General features: G+C 49.3%; 7 protein-coding genes across 7 annotated transcripts; 4 read left to right on the plus strand and 3 right to left on the minus strand.

Annotated features, from left to right (window-relative positions):
• Positions 1-600: 600 nt before the first annotated feature.
• N7489_008694 (Zn(II)2Cys6 transcription factor domain-containing protein) lies at positions 601-1,743 on the plus strand (the record flags this gene model as incomplete). Its single annotated transcript, XM_056714444.1, has 1 exon — positions 601-1,743. One exon carries the CDS (start codon positions 601-603, stop codon positions 1,741-1,743), a length of 1,143 nt encoding a protein of 380 aa, XP_056562066.1.
• Positions 1,744-2,480: 737 nt separating this feature from the next.
• N7489_008695 (putative zinc metalloproteinase) lies at positions 2,481-3,515 on the plus strand (the record flags this gene model as incomplete). The annotated part of the gene is made up of 1 exon (XM_056714445.1): positions 2,481-3,515. One exon carries the CDS (start codon positions 2,481-2,483, stop codon positions 3,513-3,515), a length of 1,035 nt encoding a protein of 344 aa, XP_056562067.1.
• Positions 3,516-3,688: 173 nt separating this feature from the next.
• kat1 (putative 3-ketoacyl-CoA ketothiolase (Kat1)) lies at positions 3,689-5,064 on the minus strand (the record flags this gene model as incomplete). Its single annotated transcript, XM_056714446.1, has 3 exons — positions 3,689-4,693; positions 4,759-4,939; positions 4,994-5,064. The coding sequence occupies 3 exons, from the start codon at positions 5,062-5,064 to the stop codon at positions 3,689-3,691; spliced, it is 1,257 nt and encodes a 418-aa protein (XP_056562068.1).
• Positions 5,065-7,127: 2,063 nt separating this feature from the next.
• N7489_008697 (uncharacterized protein) lies at positions 7,128-8,954 on the plus strand (the record flags this gene model as incomplete). Its single annotated transcript, XM_056714447.1, has 3 exons — positions 7,128-7,323; positions 7,367-8,205; positions 8,286-8,954. The coding sequence occupies 3 exons, from the start codon at positions 7,128-7,130 to the stop codon at positions 8,952-8,954; spliced, it is 1,704 nt and encodes a 567-aa protein (XP_056562069.1).
• Positions 8,955-10,401: 1,447 nt separating this feature from the next.
• On the plus strand, positions 10,402-11,375 carry N7489_008698 (uncharacterized protein; the record flags this gene model as incomplete). Its single annotated transcript, XM_056714448.1, has 2 exons — positions 10,402-10,515; positions 10,539-11,375. 2 exons carry the CDS (start codon positions 10,402-10,404, stop codon positions 11,373-11,375), a joined length of 951 nt encoding a protein of 316 aa, XP_056562070.1.
• A 226-nt stretch (positions 11,376-11,601) lies between these two features.
• N7489_008699 (uncharacterized protein) lies at positions 11,602-13,139 on the minus strand (the record flags this gene model as incomplete). Its single annotated transcript, XM_056714449.1, has 8 exons — positions 11,602-11,719; positions 11,771-11,954; positions 12,035-12,113; positions 12,174-12,530; positions 12,581-12,686; positions 12,751-12,794; positions 12,847-12,976; positions 13,036-13,139. 8 exons carry the CDS (start codon positions 13,137-13,139, stop codon positions 11,602-11,604), a joined length of 1,122 nt encoding a protein of 373 aa, XP_056562071.1.
• A 752-nt stretch (positions 13,140-13,891) lies between these two features.
• N7489_008700 (uncharacterized protein) lies at positions 13,892-15,044 on the minus strand (the record flags this gene model as incomplete). Its single annotated transcript, XM_056714450.1, has 2 exons — positions 13,892-14,841; positions 15,032-15,044. 2 exons carry the CDS (start codon positions 15,042-15,044, stop codon positions 13,892-13,894), a joined length of 963 nt encoding a protein of 320 aa, XP_056562072.1.
• Between the last annotated feature and the right edge of the window lie 60 nt (positions 15,045-15,104).

Below are 15,104 nucleotides of genomic sequence, written 5' to 3' on the forward strand. Positions count from 1 at the left end.
GGCATCCCCTTCCCGCGTTTACATTCCTTCTCCCCGCTTCCCCGCTCTACTTGGTAACAGACTAGATTCCCAACCAGGGTATGATGCACCTCCACGGTCTCTCTCCCCTTCTCTTCAGACATCATGAGAGATACGCATGACAAGCTTCAACCCGGCACAGATCGCCCTGCGAGCGGAGTCGGTCCCCGTTCTCTGTACCCATGCCCAGAGGGGTAACAGATAGAGCGTGGCAGTGCTCTTGGGACTCACTCACTACTGCGGGGGTACCCCGTCGAGAAAAAGTTAAATATTTTGACTTTTGACGTCTAAGCCAAGCAAAATCACCCTCGCGGTCGGCTGGGAACGCCTGCGCAATTCTTTTTCCCACCAGCAGTTAGTCTCTCGACCGAGCTACTTTTGCCATCGCCATCCCCAATAGGGACCTGTCATCGCTAATGTTCTGCCCTCGGACATACATCTCTACCCTGTCTCTAACGGCATTTGATTGTTCCTCTGGCCACCTGTCAATCATGAAAGCGAGTGGCTGGCTCGCCCATGATGGAAGACCTGTCTCACACGTGCCGGACCTGGATACCCCCCAGGATTGAACGCCGTCGCACCATGGGGGATAACCCGTCTGGGTCGTGGACCTCGCGGGCGAAGCCCGTCATCATCGCTTGTGAGCGTTGTCGGAGAAGGAAGATTCGATGCGATGGGGAGACGCCGTGTGCGACTTGTCGCCGTTTCTCACTGCATTGCGTACGACCCCAAAAGAGCAGCGAGGGCCAGGCGGCACTGGAGCAGCGCGTACAACAGCTGGAAGCGCGCATTGTTGAGCTGAGCACCGGGGTACCAAACCCGCCGGTATCATACCCAGGAGATAATCATTCAGCACGTCATCCCTCGCCGCCGTCTCTCCACTTGCTCACTGACCTGGAACCGCCGAAATATGCCGACTCTGGATCCGAATCATTTGGGCACTTGTTCCCCGATAGCAGTCCCTCTACGCTGGACATCCCTCGGATCGAAGTGGTGGATTTTGTCGATAACATGTCTCCATTGTCCTCATCCTACATGTCGTCGACAATGTCTGCAGCTCCGAGTCCCCTCTCCCCAATGTTTGACGGACGCTTAATGCCGCCGAACATGGGGATGACGTTATCACCCCCGATGTCGATGTGTCCGTCGCCCGGACATGATCCTATCCCCCATCTATCACCAGGCAACTTTGTAGAATCGCCCCGCTCGCGACGGTCATCGATGTCAATCTCAGAGTACAATCTGGATCTGGACCACTCGAATCTCAACTTCCCAATGGCCGATATGGGAGAAGACATCAGAACACCGAACTTCAGCTTCTTCTCGCCACCCGAGACAGAAAATCTCAGTGGCATGCCGACTAGCGTGGAAATGCAGCCCCTTCTAGATATTTTCCTTCAAAAGACCCCCGGAATGGGATATCCCCTTGGCCATGACATGTTCCAGATCTTCCTCGATATCATCGATGGACCCTCGAACCGAGCTGGCACTCACGGAGATGGATACCCGGTCTCCATGGCCAAGTTTCATGTGTACATGGCAATGGCGGTGGGATTACGGATGAAAGAGAACTGTCGGCCGCGAGAAGTGGAATTGCTGGAGACCTGCTATCGGGTGGCTGTGGAGCAGATTCAGTCGCATCATTTCTGGGACCAGCCATTGGCGGGTGAAGCTGCGGTGCTGCTGATGTTGTTCGCACAAGCTAGTCACCAAACAAGATCATAATGTGATAAGGCCATTAATTGAGATGTATACGTAAATTTCCTCTTTCTGCCGTAGACGGTTTGCCTGGTCTCATCTCCCTCGGGATATGTATGGACGGTGGAACCATCCATGGGTGCATGGATGTTCCAATTATTGGAATCCGTCAGTCACCGTTACTAATGTTTGCCTATGTGCTATGAAACCGCACGGTTTTATGCGCAAAGGAATTGTCTGTTTCTAGAAGGACGTGGCATCGTCACGGCTTGAACGGGGGATCAGCGGTAGGTAAAAAGCATGGTTGCTATCCGATCGTCTACTTGGGATCGTGTTACTGTTCGCTACACTAGAAGATGTCAGGGAAATGTGGTGTTGCCACCGGAACGGCGATTGAAGATATTCTACCTTCCTGGTCCGACGGGGAAAACTGTTCTCTAAACCGATATTATTGTCCTATAGATAGAGGCAGCCTCGGATGCCAATGACAGGAGCCTTAATCTTCCTACAGCCATGTCAGTGGACAATATGAGCATGTGCGGTTGCCTCACTGCCTGAGGCATTACTTCACATGAATCCTGTACGTGTCACGTGCTAAACTCGGCTTATCTCCGTGCTGACAAACCTATCTCCGTGGAACCGGGTCGAATTCGCCAGCGCCTGCCTATTCGGGCCATATAAGCAGTTTCTTCTTGTCGCGAGTTCTTCACTCAAGAGCTCTTTCCTCACGAGCTCTTCCCCTACTGCCTATATAACCACACGCTATGGACTCTCCTAAGGAGCTAACCGTCCACCACCATGGGACCGCGCATATCATTCAAGTCCCCGCCTCGGCAACATTACAAGACCTCTCCAACGAGCTAGAGCGCGTCCTAAACATCCCCATCGAGAACCAAAAGCTCCTGATAGCCCCAAAGCCAGGAATGCAGAAAGCACCGTTCCCACCAACTCTCCTTGACGCGATTCTCCAACCCTCATCCCCAAAGTTCAAAATCACCCTCCTCGGCACACCCGCCAAGGCAATCGCCGATCTGCATGAACAATCCGCCAGCGAGAAGCGACGACAAGAGGCACGAGCTGCTGCACTAAGCGCCGCAAGACGCAACAAGCAAACTCCATCCTCCAGCCGCAGCGGCGGCATCCACACCCTCTCATCCTCAAGCAACAACTACACCTTCCACCGTCTCCTCCCACTATCCTACCTCCCAAACCCAGACCGCTCCCTGGACTTCCTCAAACGCCTCCGCGACGACCCAGGCATCCGCGCCGCAATGGCAAAACACAAGTTCTCCGTGCCGCTCTTGACAGAGATGAATCCCGCGGAACACACGACGAGCGAGTCACGGACGCTAGGTCTGAACCGGAATAAAGGCGAGGTGATTGAGTTGCGTCTGCGAACGGACGCCTATGATGGATACCGTGATTACCATACTATTCGGAAGACGCTGTGTCATGAGCTTGCGCATTGCGTGTTCGGGCCTCATGACCGTGACTTTTGGGATTTGACGTCGCAGATCGAGAAGGAGGTCGACCGTGCTGATTGGAAGTCTGGTGGGAATCAGTTGTCTAATCAGGAGTTTTATAATCCTGGTGATTGGGATAGCGCTCAAGGGGAGGAGTTTGTTGATGAGTGTGGGTGGACTGGAGGGGAGTTTGTCCTTGGTGGATTGCAGGGCGACTCGGCTGGAGGCCGGGGTGGAGATGGCGGGACGCTGTCTCGTAGGGAGATCATGGCGCGGGCTGCGGAGGAGAGGATGAAGAGAGAGAGTCAGGCTGGGAAGCAAGATGATGCTAAGTGATATCATGGCTACTCATTTGGTGCACTATCTATCTTCTTTTATGATTTACGAGTTCTTGCTTTAAACTACATAGCCTTTGATACCATACATATATATCCTTCGATTGAAATTAACTCATCCCTATACTTGAGGATCATATATTTTGTCGCCTAATTAAACTAATCTCTGTATATTTACAGTTGCTCGTTGACGAAGAGACCAGCCATACCCTGTCCAGTTCCAATACACATAGAAGTGACCAGAATCTTACTCTTTGTCCGGCGAGCCTCACTCAGAATGGTCGCGATCTGGCGCGCACCTGTTGCGCCGAGCGGGTGACCAAGGGCAATAGCACCGCCACGAGGGTTGACCTTGGCGTGATCAAGACCAAGGTTCTTAACACAGTAGACCGCCATGGAGGCGAAAGCCTCGTTGATCTCGTAGATATCGATATCATTCTTGTCAAGCTGGAACTTGCTCAGCAGCTTAGGAATAGCAGCAGTTGGGCCGATACCCATCACGCGAGGGGGCACACCGGCAACGGTAGCGCCACAGAACTTAGCAAGGATAGGCTGGTTCAGCTCGATAGCCTTGGAGCGGCGCATGAGAAGAACAGACGCGGCACCATCGGTAACCTGGCTGGAGTTTCCACCAGTGGACTTATCACCGAACTGAGGGAAAGCAGGGCGAATCTTGGAAAGCGACTCGAAAGTAGTACCGGGACGGATACCATCGTCACGGGACAGAGTGACTTCCTTAACCTCGCCAGTTTTGGGGTCCTTAACCTTGACAGCGATGGGGGCAATCTCGTCATCGAGCCAGCCATTGTTCTGAGCAGCCTCAGCACGGCGGAAGGACTCGGCGGCATATCGGTCCTGCTGTTCGCGGGGGATATCGAAGTCCTTTCCGACGTTCTCAGAAGTTTGTCCCATAGGCTGCATGCAGTCGGCGGCCTCCTGGTTGCGCAGGACCTCCTCGTTGAACGGCCTGTCCAGCCGGTCGCCAGAGGCGGACATCAGCTCCGCGCCAAGAGCGACACCAACGTCGATGGCGCCCAGCTGGATCTGGTTCGCGATATCCTGCACAGCCTTCAGGCCGGATGAGCAGAAGCGGTTCACTGATGAGGCGCCGGCTGTGTGGGGGATGCCGGCGGCAAGAGCTGCGGCGCGGACCATGTAGGCGGCTTTGACTTCGTTGACCTGCCGCCGGGGTTAGAATATGGGATCTATAGATCTGTGGGGTGGAGAAAAGAGATTAAACGTACGTTTCCGAGACAGACATCCTCGATCAGAGCAGGGTCAATCTGTGACTTGGCCAGGGTCTCCTTCAGCAGGGCGTAGATCATGTAGTCCAATTCTGTGTCCTTGAACCCGCCCTTACGCGCCTTGGTCAGCGGTGTGCGGATTGCTAGGGTGATGACCACATCGTCAGGGTTCTTCTGTGTACTGCGTTTGCTTGTTAGACTCATAAGACACAGATGACCTCATCTGAGTACTTACATAGCAGCGAGGCCGTTGGTGGCGCCGGGCTTGAGGTGGCTCAGGAGCGAGCTTAAACGATCTGCGGCCATGATGTATGAATATGGAGAGACTGAGCAAAGTATAGAAGTCAGTTTTAGATTCTTCTTGCTTCATGCGACTTGTTTTATTCAAGATGGTAGCTATTGGGATGGAAGTTTTCGTTGATGCGGGGAAGCTTCGCGCGGAGATTTTGGGGGCGAGGGGAGTAAAAACCAAATAGCACATTCTGCGGAAAGAGAGTAACTTACGGATTGTACAGGATTAAAAGAGAAATGGAAATTTTGAATAACAGAATGAAGAGGAGTCAAGGACTTAAAAGAAGTATGAAGAGAAGGGAAGAAGATCTCCGCTTAGCCCGAAACTGCCGAGGTTCATTTCGTCGGTCAGGTTATCCGGTCAACAAGTACCAGGTACTTACTATTTCCCCACACTCCCACATTGCAAAGGGTACCTAGTACCGCAATAAAGTACATTGTTAGTTCAATAGACTTGGCTTGCGGAGATGCCTAGGTACTTGATTTCCTTCCCACTACGACAATACCCGCCTATAGGCCGGCCGATTATGCGCATAACATACCGAAAAAAAACCCACCTAGAATTGTATAAATTATGTAGTCATGTGAAATTCGTGGTTTTACGATATAGTGGGATTAGTGGGTTTTAATGGGTTGGGTTGGGTGGAATGTCAAACGAGGTGATCAAGTGAGAGGAAGTTGAAAGGCAGAGCGAGAGGAAGCTGGCATGCAAAGTGCTAGATGGCGACGGATGGGGAGGGCTTATAGAAGACCGTGGAGTGATTGATAGTCAACGTGCTGCGCAAATTCTAGAAGATAGGAGACGCGAAATAGGAAGATGGTTAAAGGAAGAAGAAGAAGGAGAATTAAAGGTTGTGAATGTCCACGGGTTTCTATAGATTATGTTATTCGTGTGTGCCATCCATTATCTTATATCTTTTTTGTGTATACCCCACGGGGTTATTATTACTTGCATATCACCATTCTTAGCTTCGAGTATCGAGCTATAGCAGACATGAGTAGCCTTGCATTTATATAGTAGTGCACTTTCTATTCAAGAGGGACATACAGATCCGCACATCAGTAGACTAACAGACACGAGCAACGACGCCTCAGTCGAACAAGCAGCCGAATATATTACATCCAAGTATAGAAATTCCCAGAAACTAAAGACCAACCGAAATCCTCCTGCAACAGCGAAGGCAGCAAGAAAACTAACATGACCAAGAACAAAAGGCTGAGTATGCCCATGCCGGGCAGGTACAGAACTAAAAACACAATGGTGTTAGTTAGTTAACTAGGTAACTATGGCAGGCAGGCTGATGCCTGGTTTGTTAGGTGTTAGACGTCACTTGTTTGCTAGCTAGTTAACTTATTAGTAACTATATTAGCTAGCCCTGCCTCACCTAGTTAGAGAATCTATCTTCTTCCTTTTTCTCTCTCCCTCTGGCCTCTGCTAGATCAGATGGAAATATCTAGTCGTATCTGTATACTAAGGAGTAGCATCTTTTTAAAGCGGCTTCTCCTAAGTTCTCTCCTGCTCCTTCCTTTTTCACTAGGTAGGAGATGTCACTTTGGCATCTCTTCTTTCTTCTTCTTTTATCTCTTCTTCCACTTTTCTCGCTCCCTAGCACAGTGTGACTATCATCCCATCGACGAACAATCACCACTGCCATCCTCTTAACCTTTCCTGTCCGTACCTCACGCAGCACCTTCCAAGGAATATCCGATTGATAAGGTAAGAATGACTCATTACTCCAACCCGTTGGAACCACCAGATCTAATATTTACTAAGACTATATATTTTCGGATGCCAAAAATCAGCACTTTCTTTTCACGTCGATGCTATTTCGGAAACGCCCTCATCACTTTTTCAGCTCATCGAGGTTCCCCGTGAATCTTACGTTAGTCCCACAGGCTTCCAAGGTTGGTCCCAAGGAGATTTCAAGGTTGCGAGTTTCATGTACTTGGTACCAACCGGCCACGTTATCAAATTCAAGTGGCCGGACACGCTGAATATTCCCATTCTAACCTCTCTTCATTTGGTGTCGTTCTTCGTCTCACACGCTTCCTGGACTGTGAACAACTTTTGCTTCATCATGCCAGCAGTAATCAGGACCAGCACTCATGTTGCGACGCCAAGGTCCAAGAGACAACGGATATACGCTGGAGATTCAGGACTCTTCCCCTACCCTCCAGTTCCGGATGACTCAACTGACCCTCATGAGGAACCTCCGGCTGAGTGGCTGGGATTGCTGCGGTCCATGGACCAAGTGTCAAGTGAGGATGATCTCGGTCGGTTTTTCTACAGTGCGAGAAGTTGCTAATTATTTTCTAGGAACAACTTCATCTGAATGGGGAAGTAAAGAGGTTGCTACTGCACGTGCCACTATGGAACCAATCATAACGCCACAGAACGAGAACTTGGTTCGGACCTACCACCCTTCGCTAGGCCCAGTCGACGGCGTCTGGGTCACGAAAGAGTCAGACGAGAAGTCTATCTGGTTAGTTGCTCCTGGTCCTCTCGGCATCCCGCATACCCATGCCGGAGGCCGAGAGATCCACTTCCTCCCGGCTGGCTTATCTCCACGGACGATGACGATGAGATGTTTCAAAGCACAACCGGATCCTATCAAAGCAGTTCTCAATCCACGGAGATTCCTCCAATCGCACGACCTTCATGTTATCCGAGAGATGTTTCCTCTGGCTGTCGGTGCCCGAGTTCTCATCAGCGGATTCATCGTTATTCTGTTCAAGTCTCGGGCGGACGTGGAAAAGTCGTGGACTCAGGATGGAGAGGCTTGTACGTTCGGAAATCTGAGACTGTTGTACGACGTGATGGAAGACAGTCCGACCAGGACAGAAGTTTCAGGAGGCGCGGCCATAGCTTCGAAACCTGACGCACTGGAGACGAGTGTCACCCTCGGACTAAAACTACGTTTCCTTGATGGGCAAGAAGTGATCACGGTCCCGACCCATGCTTTCGTGAAACTGAGACGCATCAATGGCTCTTGTCTGCGTCGCCTAGCTGACTGGTACGCGTGGATGAAAACTACGCTATCCAGGTTTACTCCCGCTGGAAAGGATTCTCACGAACCAGCCCTTGGGACAATGCGTGGATCAGCGAGCAATTCCCCCTTGGGCAAAATAGTATTCCTAGCAGGGGACTCTAGAAAGGTACGTATACTAAGAAGCCTTTTCTATTGTCGTACCCCCGACGATAAGTATAACTGACTCTCAATACGTTCGCGTGGTAGATCGGAGTTATAACAACTACGTACGACCCTACACCGTCTAACCTGTTGGCTTTTCCTTCCGATTTCCTGCATGACCTCTCCCTGATCACAGCAGAAGCTCCTAGCAAATCCCTCCCGTCGATTATCAGCCCTGATGGGACACCGCGTGTGGTTGGCTGGGGATCATATCGCAACGTCCTCGATGGTCACCCCCTATTCGTCATGGGACTCAATGTGATGACGGGCAACCTGATCAGGAGGACTAGCTTCGGTGTATCACGAAGGGCGCAGCAGGCTCTAGCAGAAGGCTCCGAATATCTCTGGGACAAGGAGACGTTATCTCAAAGTGTCTCAATCCTCTGGAGAACCGAATATGATGGAGATAGCCCCACAGATCTTTCGAGTGCTACACTTTGTTTGGGGCAGATCTCTGACCGAACTTGCCTTGCTGTCTGCTTCCAGAACTTCGAGTTCCCTCTCTACTCCCGAGCCTTTCTAGAGGAAGATCACAGAGACCCGCCCCTTAAAAAGGTCGTCAGGCCAAGAATGAAAGGAGGCTTCCTGCTTCCATCAGAGGTCCAGCGAGCCGAGATTATATGTGACGATCCTGAAATATCTGCTGCCCCCGGCACTTTCCCCACCAGAGAACGGGTTCCAGCCGGATTTAGGAGGTCATCCTCACATCGATAGTCGCATTTACCGTCGCCTTGTCTCTGATTCCCGTTTCGCGGCTCATGCTGGTGTTTCTGCGGATTTTGCCCGCACTTCCTTTCCTTTCCTTTCTGTCTGTTTCCTCTTCTATCGGATGTTGTGCTAAGACGATGGCCATTCTGCGATCGTGACGACTCGATGCTGACTTCGAGCCTCTCCAGTCGCCAGCCATACAAACAATAGCTTTATTAAACAATAGCTTTATTAAACAATAGCTTTATTAAATAATAGTTTTATTATCCATGAGTTTGACCGTCGAGCTCATTCATTCCCTTTCCTACATCAATCCGCTTAAAGACCAGGAGGCCGTCTGACTCGGACTTCTTGTGTACCAATTGAATTTATCGCCAGTTTCACAATCCGCTGTTGGCTTCTATTATTTGAGTAATCTTGGGAGTTGCAAATCAAAGACGTCTGCTGCAATCTGAGCGAAAAGAATGGAAAGTTTCCTGATCTTAAAATTCCTGAATTCGTACCTGAATCAAATAGGCGCCGTGATGAGCACGCATCTCGAACTCCATCCGCCACTCACATCGAGGGGCGTGGGGCCTGGCGGAGCTTTCGCCCTGTCACCTCTAGAAAACCTCAAGGCATCCGCAGCAGACTTCTGTTGTCTAATGGATACGTACCGACATCGACGATCATCGTGACGAGATCTTTGGAAGTCCGCGGAGATGTTACGACTTACCAATCTCCATGGAAAAGCCTCAATGGTCCACGGACGAGCCTGTTGGTAGGTTGGTATCGACATTCAAAGTATCGGAAGGATGGTCACGGAACTTGCCGGACCTTGGGGACTAGAGGTATAGGCGAGGGCAGAGTTAAGTAGCTGGAGGGCGCAGGCATCCACGGCGACAGCACCTATTCTATGGGATCTTGATGCATTAATGACAGTGCTTTCATGCAGTTTGTGACAGATCTTCCTTTGCTTTACTTCTACTAGATCTTTTTAGGGTTTATACGGGTTTATGCCTTTGTTTCTTTGTCTCATGAAGCTATATAGACGCAGCTTCATGGAAGTTAGTTAGATTTATCATCATCTATTACACTGATCGTGACCACAATTTTATTGCTCTACTGGAGATCTGTATGCCTCTCTATTACAGACTCCACCGGATCTATACCTAGATAGCTCCCTCTCTCTCATTCCTTTCAGCCCAGTCCATCCCTTTCTAAAGGAATCGTAGTAGTATAGATGTCGATTAGTAGCTATCCCTAGTAGTTACAAGCCTCTTTATATAGTAGGGCCACTAGAAACCCTTCCGAGGTCTCTTCAAAGCTATCCTAGACCCTATATCCTTTCTATGTAGCCCTAGAGGTGGCTAGGGAAATTGTACCTAATTATTAACTAGGTAAACCTAATATATGATTAAGCTTATCGTTTGGACCATCTAAGATAAAGAATTGTAGTATATATTGTCCTAAAATGATATGTCCGATGACTCGGACTCCGACGTCAAGTGCTTCCAAGAACTACCTGATGACGCATAAGAAGCCATCGGGTCGACAGCGAGTGCCATCCGGTACCCTCGCTGAAATTGTCAGTTACACTGACATTTTCAGATCACTAGGCTGAGATTATATGTGACGACCCTGAAATATCTACTGCCCCCGGCACTTTCCCCAGCAGAGAACGGGGTAATAGGAGAGCAGCAGAACCTTCCCATCAAGGTGATAAAATACCTGCATTTCACAAACGTGCCACCAACTATTGCGGAAAAGATTTCTTCGACCTCCGCTCGATATATGTTTTTCAGTTACGACACTCGATCTATGATCATAAAGCTCGTGACTAGGGCTCATCAGGTAGCTTCACGCCACCTACTTTGGGAAGTGCAAAAGGTGTTACGCGATATGGCACTGGATCGGTCGATTACCATGGTGGGGTCTGCAGCCGTCCGAGGTGGGCCCTCTTCAAAGGAGCCCGATGAGTCATGGATCCCTACGCAACCTATTCCAGGTCGCGATGCAAAATGGCCAACCGTTGTGGTCGAAGTTGGGGTCTCTGAGTCCTATCAAAAGTTGAAGGCAGATGCAGAATGGTGGCTCACGGATTCGAGGGGCAATGTGAAACTTGCAATCATCGTGGCTATCAATCGAGAGACACCCAATATCAAGTTTGAGACTGTTTGTTTGGACGTTAGCTCCTTACGACGCCAGCGGCCCCGCTACGTTCCAACCATCCGACAGTCTATCACTACATCCCGGGATCCAAAACGACCCGACGCAACGATTACCGTCAGCCCACCAGTACCTTTGACTATTCAATCCGCGGAACTGTTTTGTCGGCAACGTATCCTCCCGGAACACAATATTGACCTCTCACCTGATCAATTGAGAGAGATTTCAGGGCAGGTCTGGGATCATCAAGTCTTCTGTTATTCTTACCTCGTGAGTTAGCTTCTTCAAACAATGACAAAAACTTTGCTACAATAATCGTGCCAAGCACCCAACACACGTACCTGGTGTTGTTGCGCCTCACCAAACATTAGATCTAATACCTCTCGCACTTGGCAGGTAACAGATGGCGACGTATACACGCGGAGCGATAGCCGTACGGTTATGGGCAGATGATAAATTCATGCGTTCTTATACATACGAATAAAAAATAGCTTCCTAAACATAACTAATACGTACCCACCGTTATCTCCTTGCGCATCCAATCCTCAAATCTTCCCTGGGCTTTAGGGTTCGTGTCTTCCCAGTTGTAGGAACCAGTGTGATAGTTCAAAATCTCGAAATACCTGAGAACGATAAGTCCAAACGAATACACCGCAGATTGGAAAGATACATACATTTTGGTCTTCCATTGTTCCGTAGCCATTTCGGAATCTAACGAAGACCAATCAATTTGCTTCTCACACTCCGGTTCATCGTCAGAGTCCGAATAGGTCGAGACGTATGTATGAGTTAGGGCATCTGCCGCTGCGATTCTCTTTTGCGGGTCTATATCAAGCATTTTATCCAAGAGATGAACGGCTAGCAAAGTCAGTAGTCATTGGAGGTAGATAGATCAGGAAGCACTTGATAGCAATGAAGATTCCAATAGACATGCATACCTTCAGGGTCAACATCTCCCAGCGTAGCTCGAAGTGATCTGGGTTCTATTTCAGGTAGAGAGTTCACAAACTCCGTCGTCTATCACTTGAAGTCAGCATATTACCTTCTATATCCAACCCGGCCGTTTAGGATTCGTACAATGTCACTGTAAACTGTTTCCATATTCTCTTTAGGTGGCATCCCAAATATCTCAGTGATCAGTTTGAAGTGATGCACATTGTCTTTGCCTGGTAAGAGAACTTTCCGTAGGAGCATCTCTGCCAGGATGCAACCAGTGCTCCAGATATCCACCGCGAAGCTGTATCTCTGCCAAGTCAACATGATCTCTGGAGCTCGGTAGTATCGTGTGGAGTCATAGCCAGTCATCTGGTGATCTTGTTCTCGCGCTAGACCAAAGTCACAGATCTTCAAGTCGCAGTTTTCTTTTATCAAAATGTTGCTGGGTTTGAGATCACGATGGATCACACCGGCAGAGTGAATGAATTTTAGCCCTCGCTGAAATTGTCAGTTACACTGACATTTCCAGATCACTAGGGTAGGCATACCAGCAGTTGGTAGGTGAAGAACTGGATGAACTCGCCTTCCAATGGCTCCGGCCTTGATTGGATCAGATGATGAAGGTCTGTCATGCAACAGTCCATTACAAGATAACTGTTTCAAAATGTTCAGTATCAATCAATTTGGGAAATAGAGGAGCTAGGAGTGGTTCACATACAGATCTTCCGCTGGTGAAATGAAGATATCTGTCATGTTGATCAACTATTGGCGGTTAGTATTCACGTTCGTACTTGGTTTCTTTTCCAACACATGCATTGTCATGTTTTAGATGTTTCATCAAATGAATCTCACGATATGTGCGCTTGACCCGGGCAGGGCTATCAAAGGGATTCCATATCTTCTTTATGGCAACCGTTCGGTTAGCCATTGAATCATGTGCCGAGCTGATTCTAGCTGTTAGTGGTCTTACAGTACGAATATAATATACGACGAGGAGATATACCATATTACTCCAAAGGCACCCACATCTCGTGCTTGCAAGTCTGTATACCTCTCGGTAATTTGAAGGGCGGTGCCCATGATTTTATGTGTGATGAATGTAGCCATGATTCCAATGCAATTTTGAAGATGGAATGAATTACCAGAGTGGAGGAGTCCCGTCCTCTATACTATAATATTATAATACTATAATACTATAAACTACCTCGTATACCTAAGGTTGTTCTCGTCAGGCCTAGCCCGGGTGGTTACGTCACAACATGGATGTTCCCATGCGGTCCGCCCATGTGGTTGGCCGTTTGACCGTTTTTATATCTTAATTGCCTCGTATTTCCACCTTAACTCTCCATGTATCCATGGATGTTTACCAGTCAAGCGGGGTATTACCCCAGTAGACCATTATCAGCAGACCCCGAGACATACATGTACATATGTAGAAAGTAGGCCGAGGTATATATAGAAAGTTGTGGACGTCACTTAGCTTGGTTACTACGAATGTATGCCCTCTTCCGCGATTGCGTCAACCATGTCGCAGGTGATTGAATGTGAGAGGTAATATCCGATCCTTGCTTTGACTCCTTTAACACTGGTCAGTGCAAATTGGCAATGCCATGTCATATGTAAAGCATCCGTCTAGAGTAGTTAGTACAATATGGCGGTGCTTCTAGGAGTATTGCAGGTTTAATGGACCCTTATTATTTCGAGTAAACAAAGAGTCCTTGTACCTCGTATCGCACCAACGCAAATTGCAACCAAGCTGAAACCTAAAGCCAAACACCGAATACCATACCAGGGAGATACCCGAGCCAGTAAAGCCCATCCACTCATCCTTGACCATTATCCGTAAAGTTCCGAGTACATCAGAGTAACTCATGATGTCCAGCATCCTCGTTGCTAATTACGCTACCCACATCAGACCATGCCGGAGTAGCCACGCCACCAACAGAACGCCCACCAAGGTCACTAAGAGTGCCATCGGACGTTTCGTCCTCAAATCCTCCGACATGGCTAAAACTTCCACTTGTAGAAGGGGCGGCTGAAACATCATTGTGAGACTGAACACTCCCCTGGCCGAAATCATCTAGCTCAACAAGGTGATCACGCTCATAGGTTCTGTTGCTTGGCATATCACGGTGCGCATAATATACCTGCTGGTGGTCTTCTGTGTGGCTGGAGCCAGAGGCAGACAAAGGAGACTTGGGAGAGAATGGATCAAAGAGGCTATCCCCATCGGGTGCTTCAGACCCAGGCGTGAATTGAATAATAGATTCCGAAGGATGATTCGAGGGAGCGGGCGAGGGAATGTCAACATGCAGCTGATTCCGACCTAGCGCAGGCGTAGAGTCGGCCTCGATTTGCTTGCCGCCTCGGCGGAGGGGCTCCGAAGTGCCCAGGTCAACTCCCGTTGAGTTAGCAGTAAATTCTTCGTTGGACTGAACGCCGTATTCGTGGTCTTTTTGGTCTTTTTGGTCTTTTTGTTTAAGTAGGTTGCCTTCTTTGTCAACCAGGGTATCAAAGCTATTATGAGGCTGGCCGGGCTGGCTGGCCTTCCGTCGTGACTCAAGGATCGTCCCTCGTCGCATGATCTCCGCACGAGCAATCCGTCTGCGTTCTTCGGCAATCTCACCAGTCTCTTCAGTCATAGAAATGTCTTCCCTCAACGCTATGTCTTGAGGTTGGATCTCATCGCCGAGGTTGTGCAGGGCCACGGCAATCTTGCGCCGCGAGGTAGTCACCCATTGTTGAAACTGCGGTGACTCGTACACGGCAATTCCGGCCGCTACAAGCACAGAAACAGTAATGATGAGTCCTGCATGAGAGGTTAGCCTCATCCTGCACGCAGTGGGGAACCGATAAGCCGAGTACACCGCCCGGATGATCCGGGATGAAGTCGTAGAAGTTCAGGGAAGTAGAGGGCCATACCTTTTGCAAGTGGTGCTGGCATAATGAACCGGGATATTGTAATTATGTCTTTCCTTTCAAACTTTTTCGAGACTCACCTCCGTCGTCCATGGAGCGGAACAAGATGATACGGTGATGCCTGCACCTTATCCTTACATTACCACATGTGAC

Source organism: Penicillium chrysogenum (genome assembly GCF_028827035.1).
Source record: "Penicillium chrysogenum strain IBT 35668 chromosome Unknown utg000005l_segment0_segment0, whole genome shotgun sequence".
In the NCBI taxonomy this organism is placed as follows: domain Eukaryota; kingdom Fungi; phylum Ascomycota; class Eurotiomycetes; order Eurotiales; family Aspergillaceae; genus Penicillium; species Penicillium chrysogenum.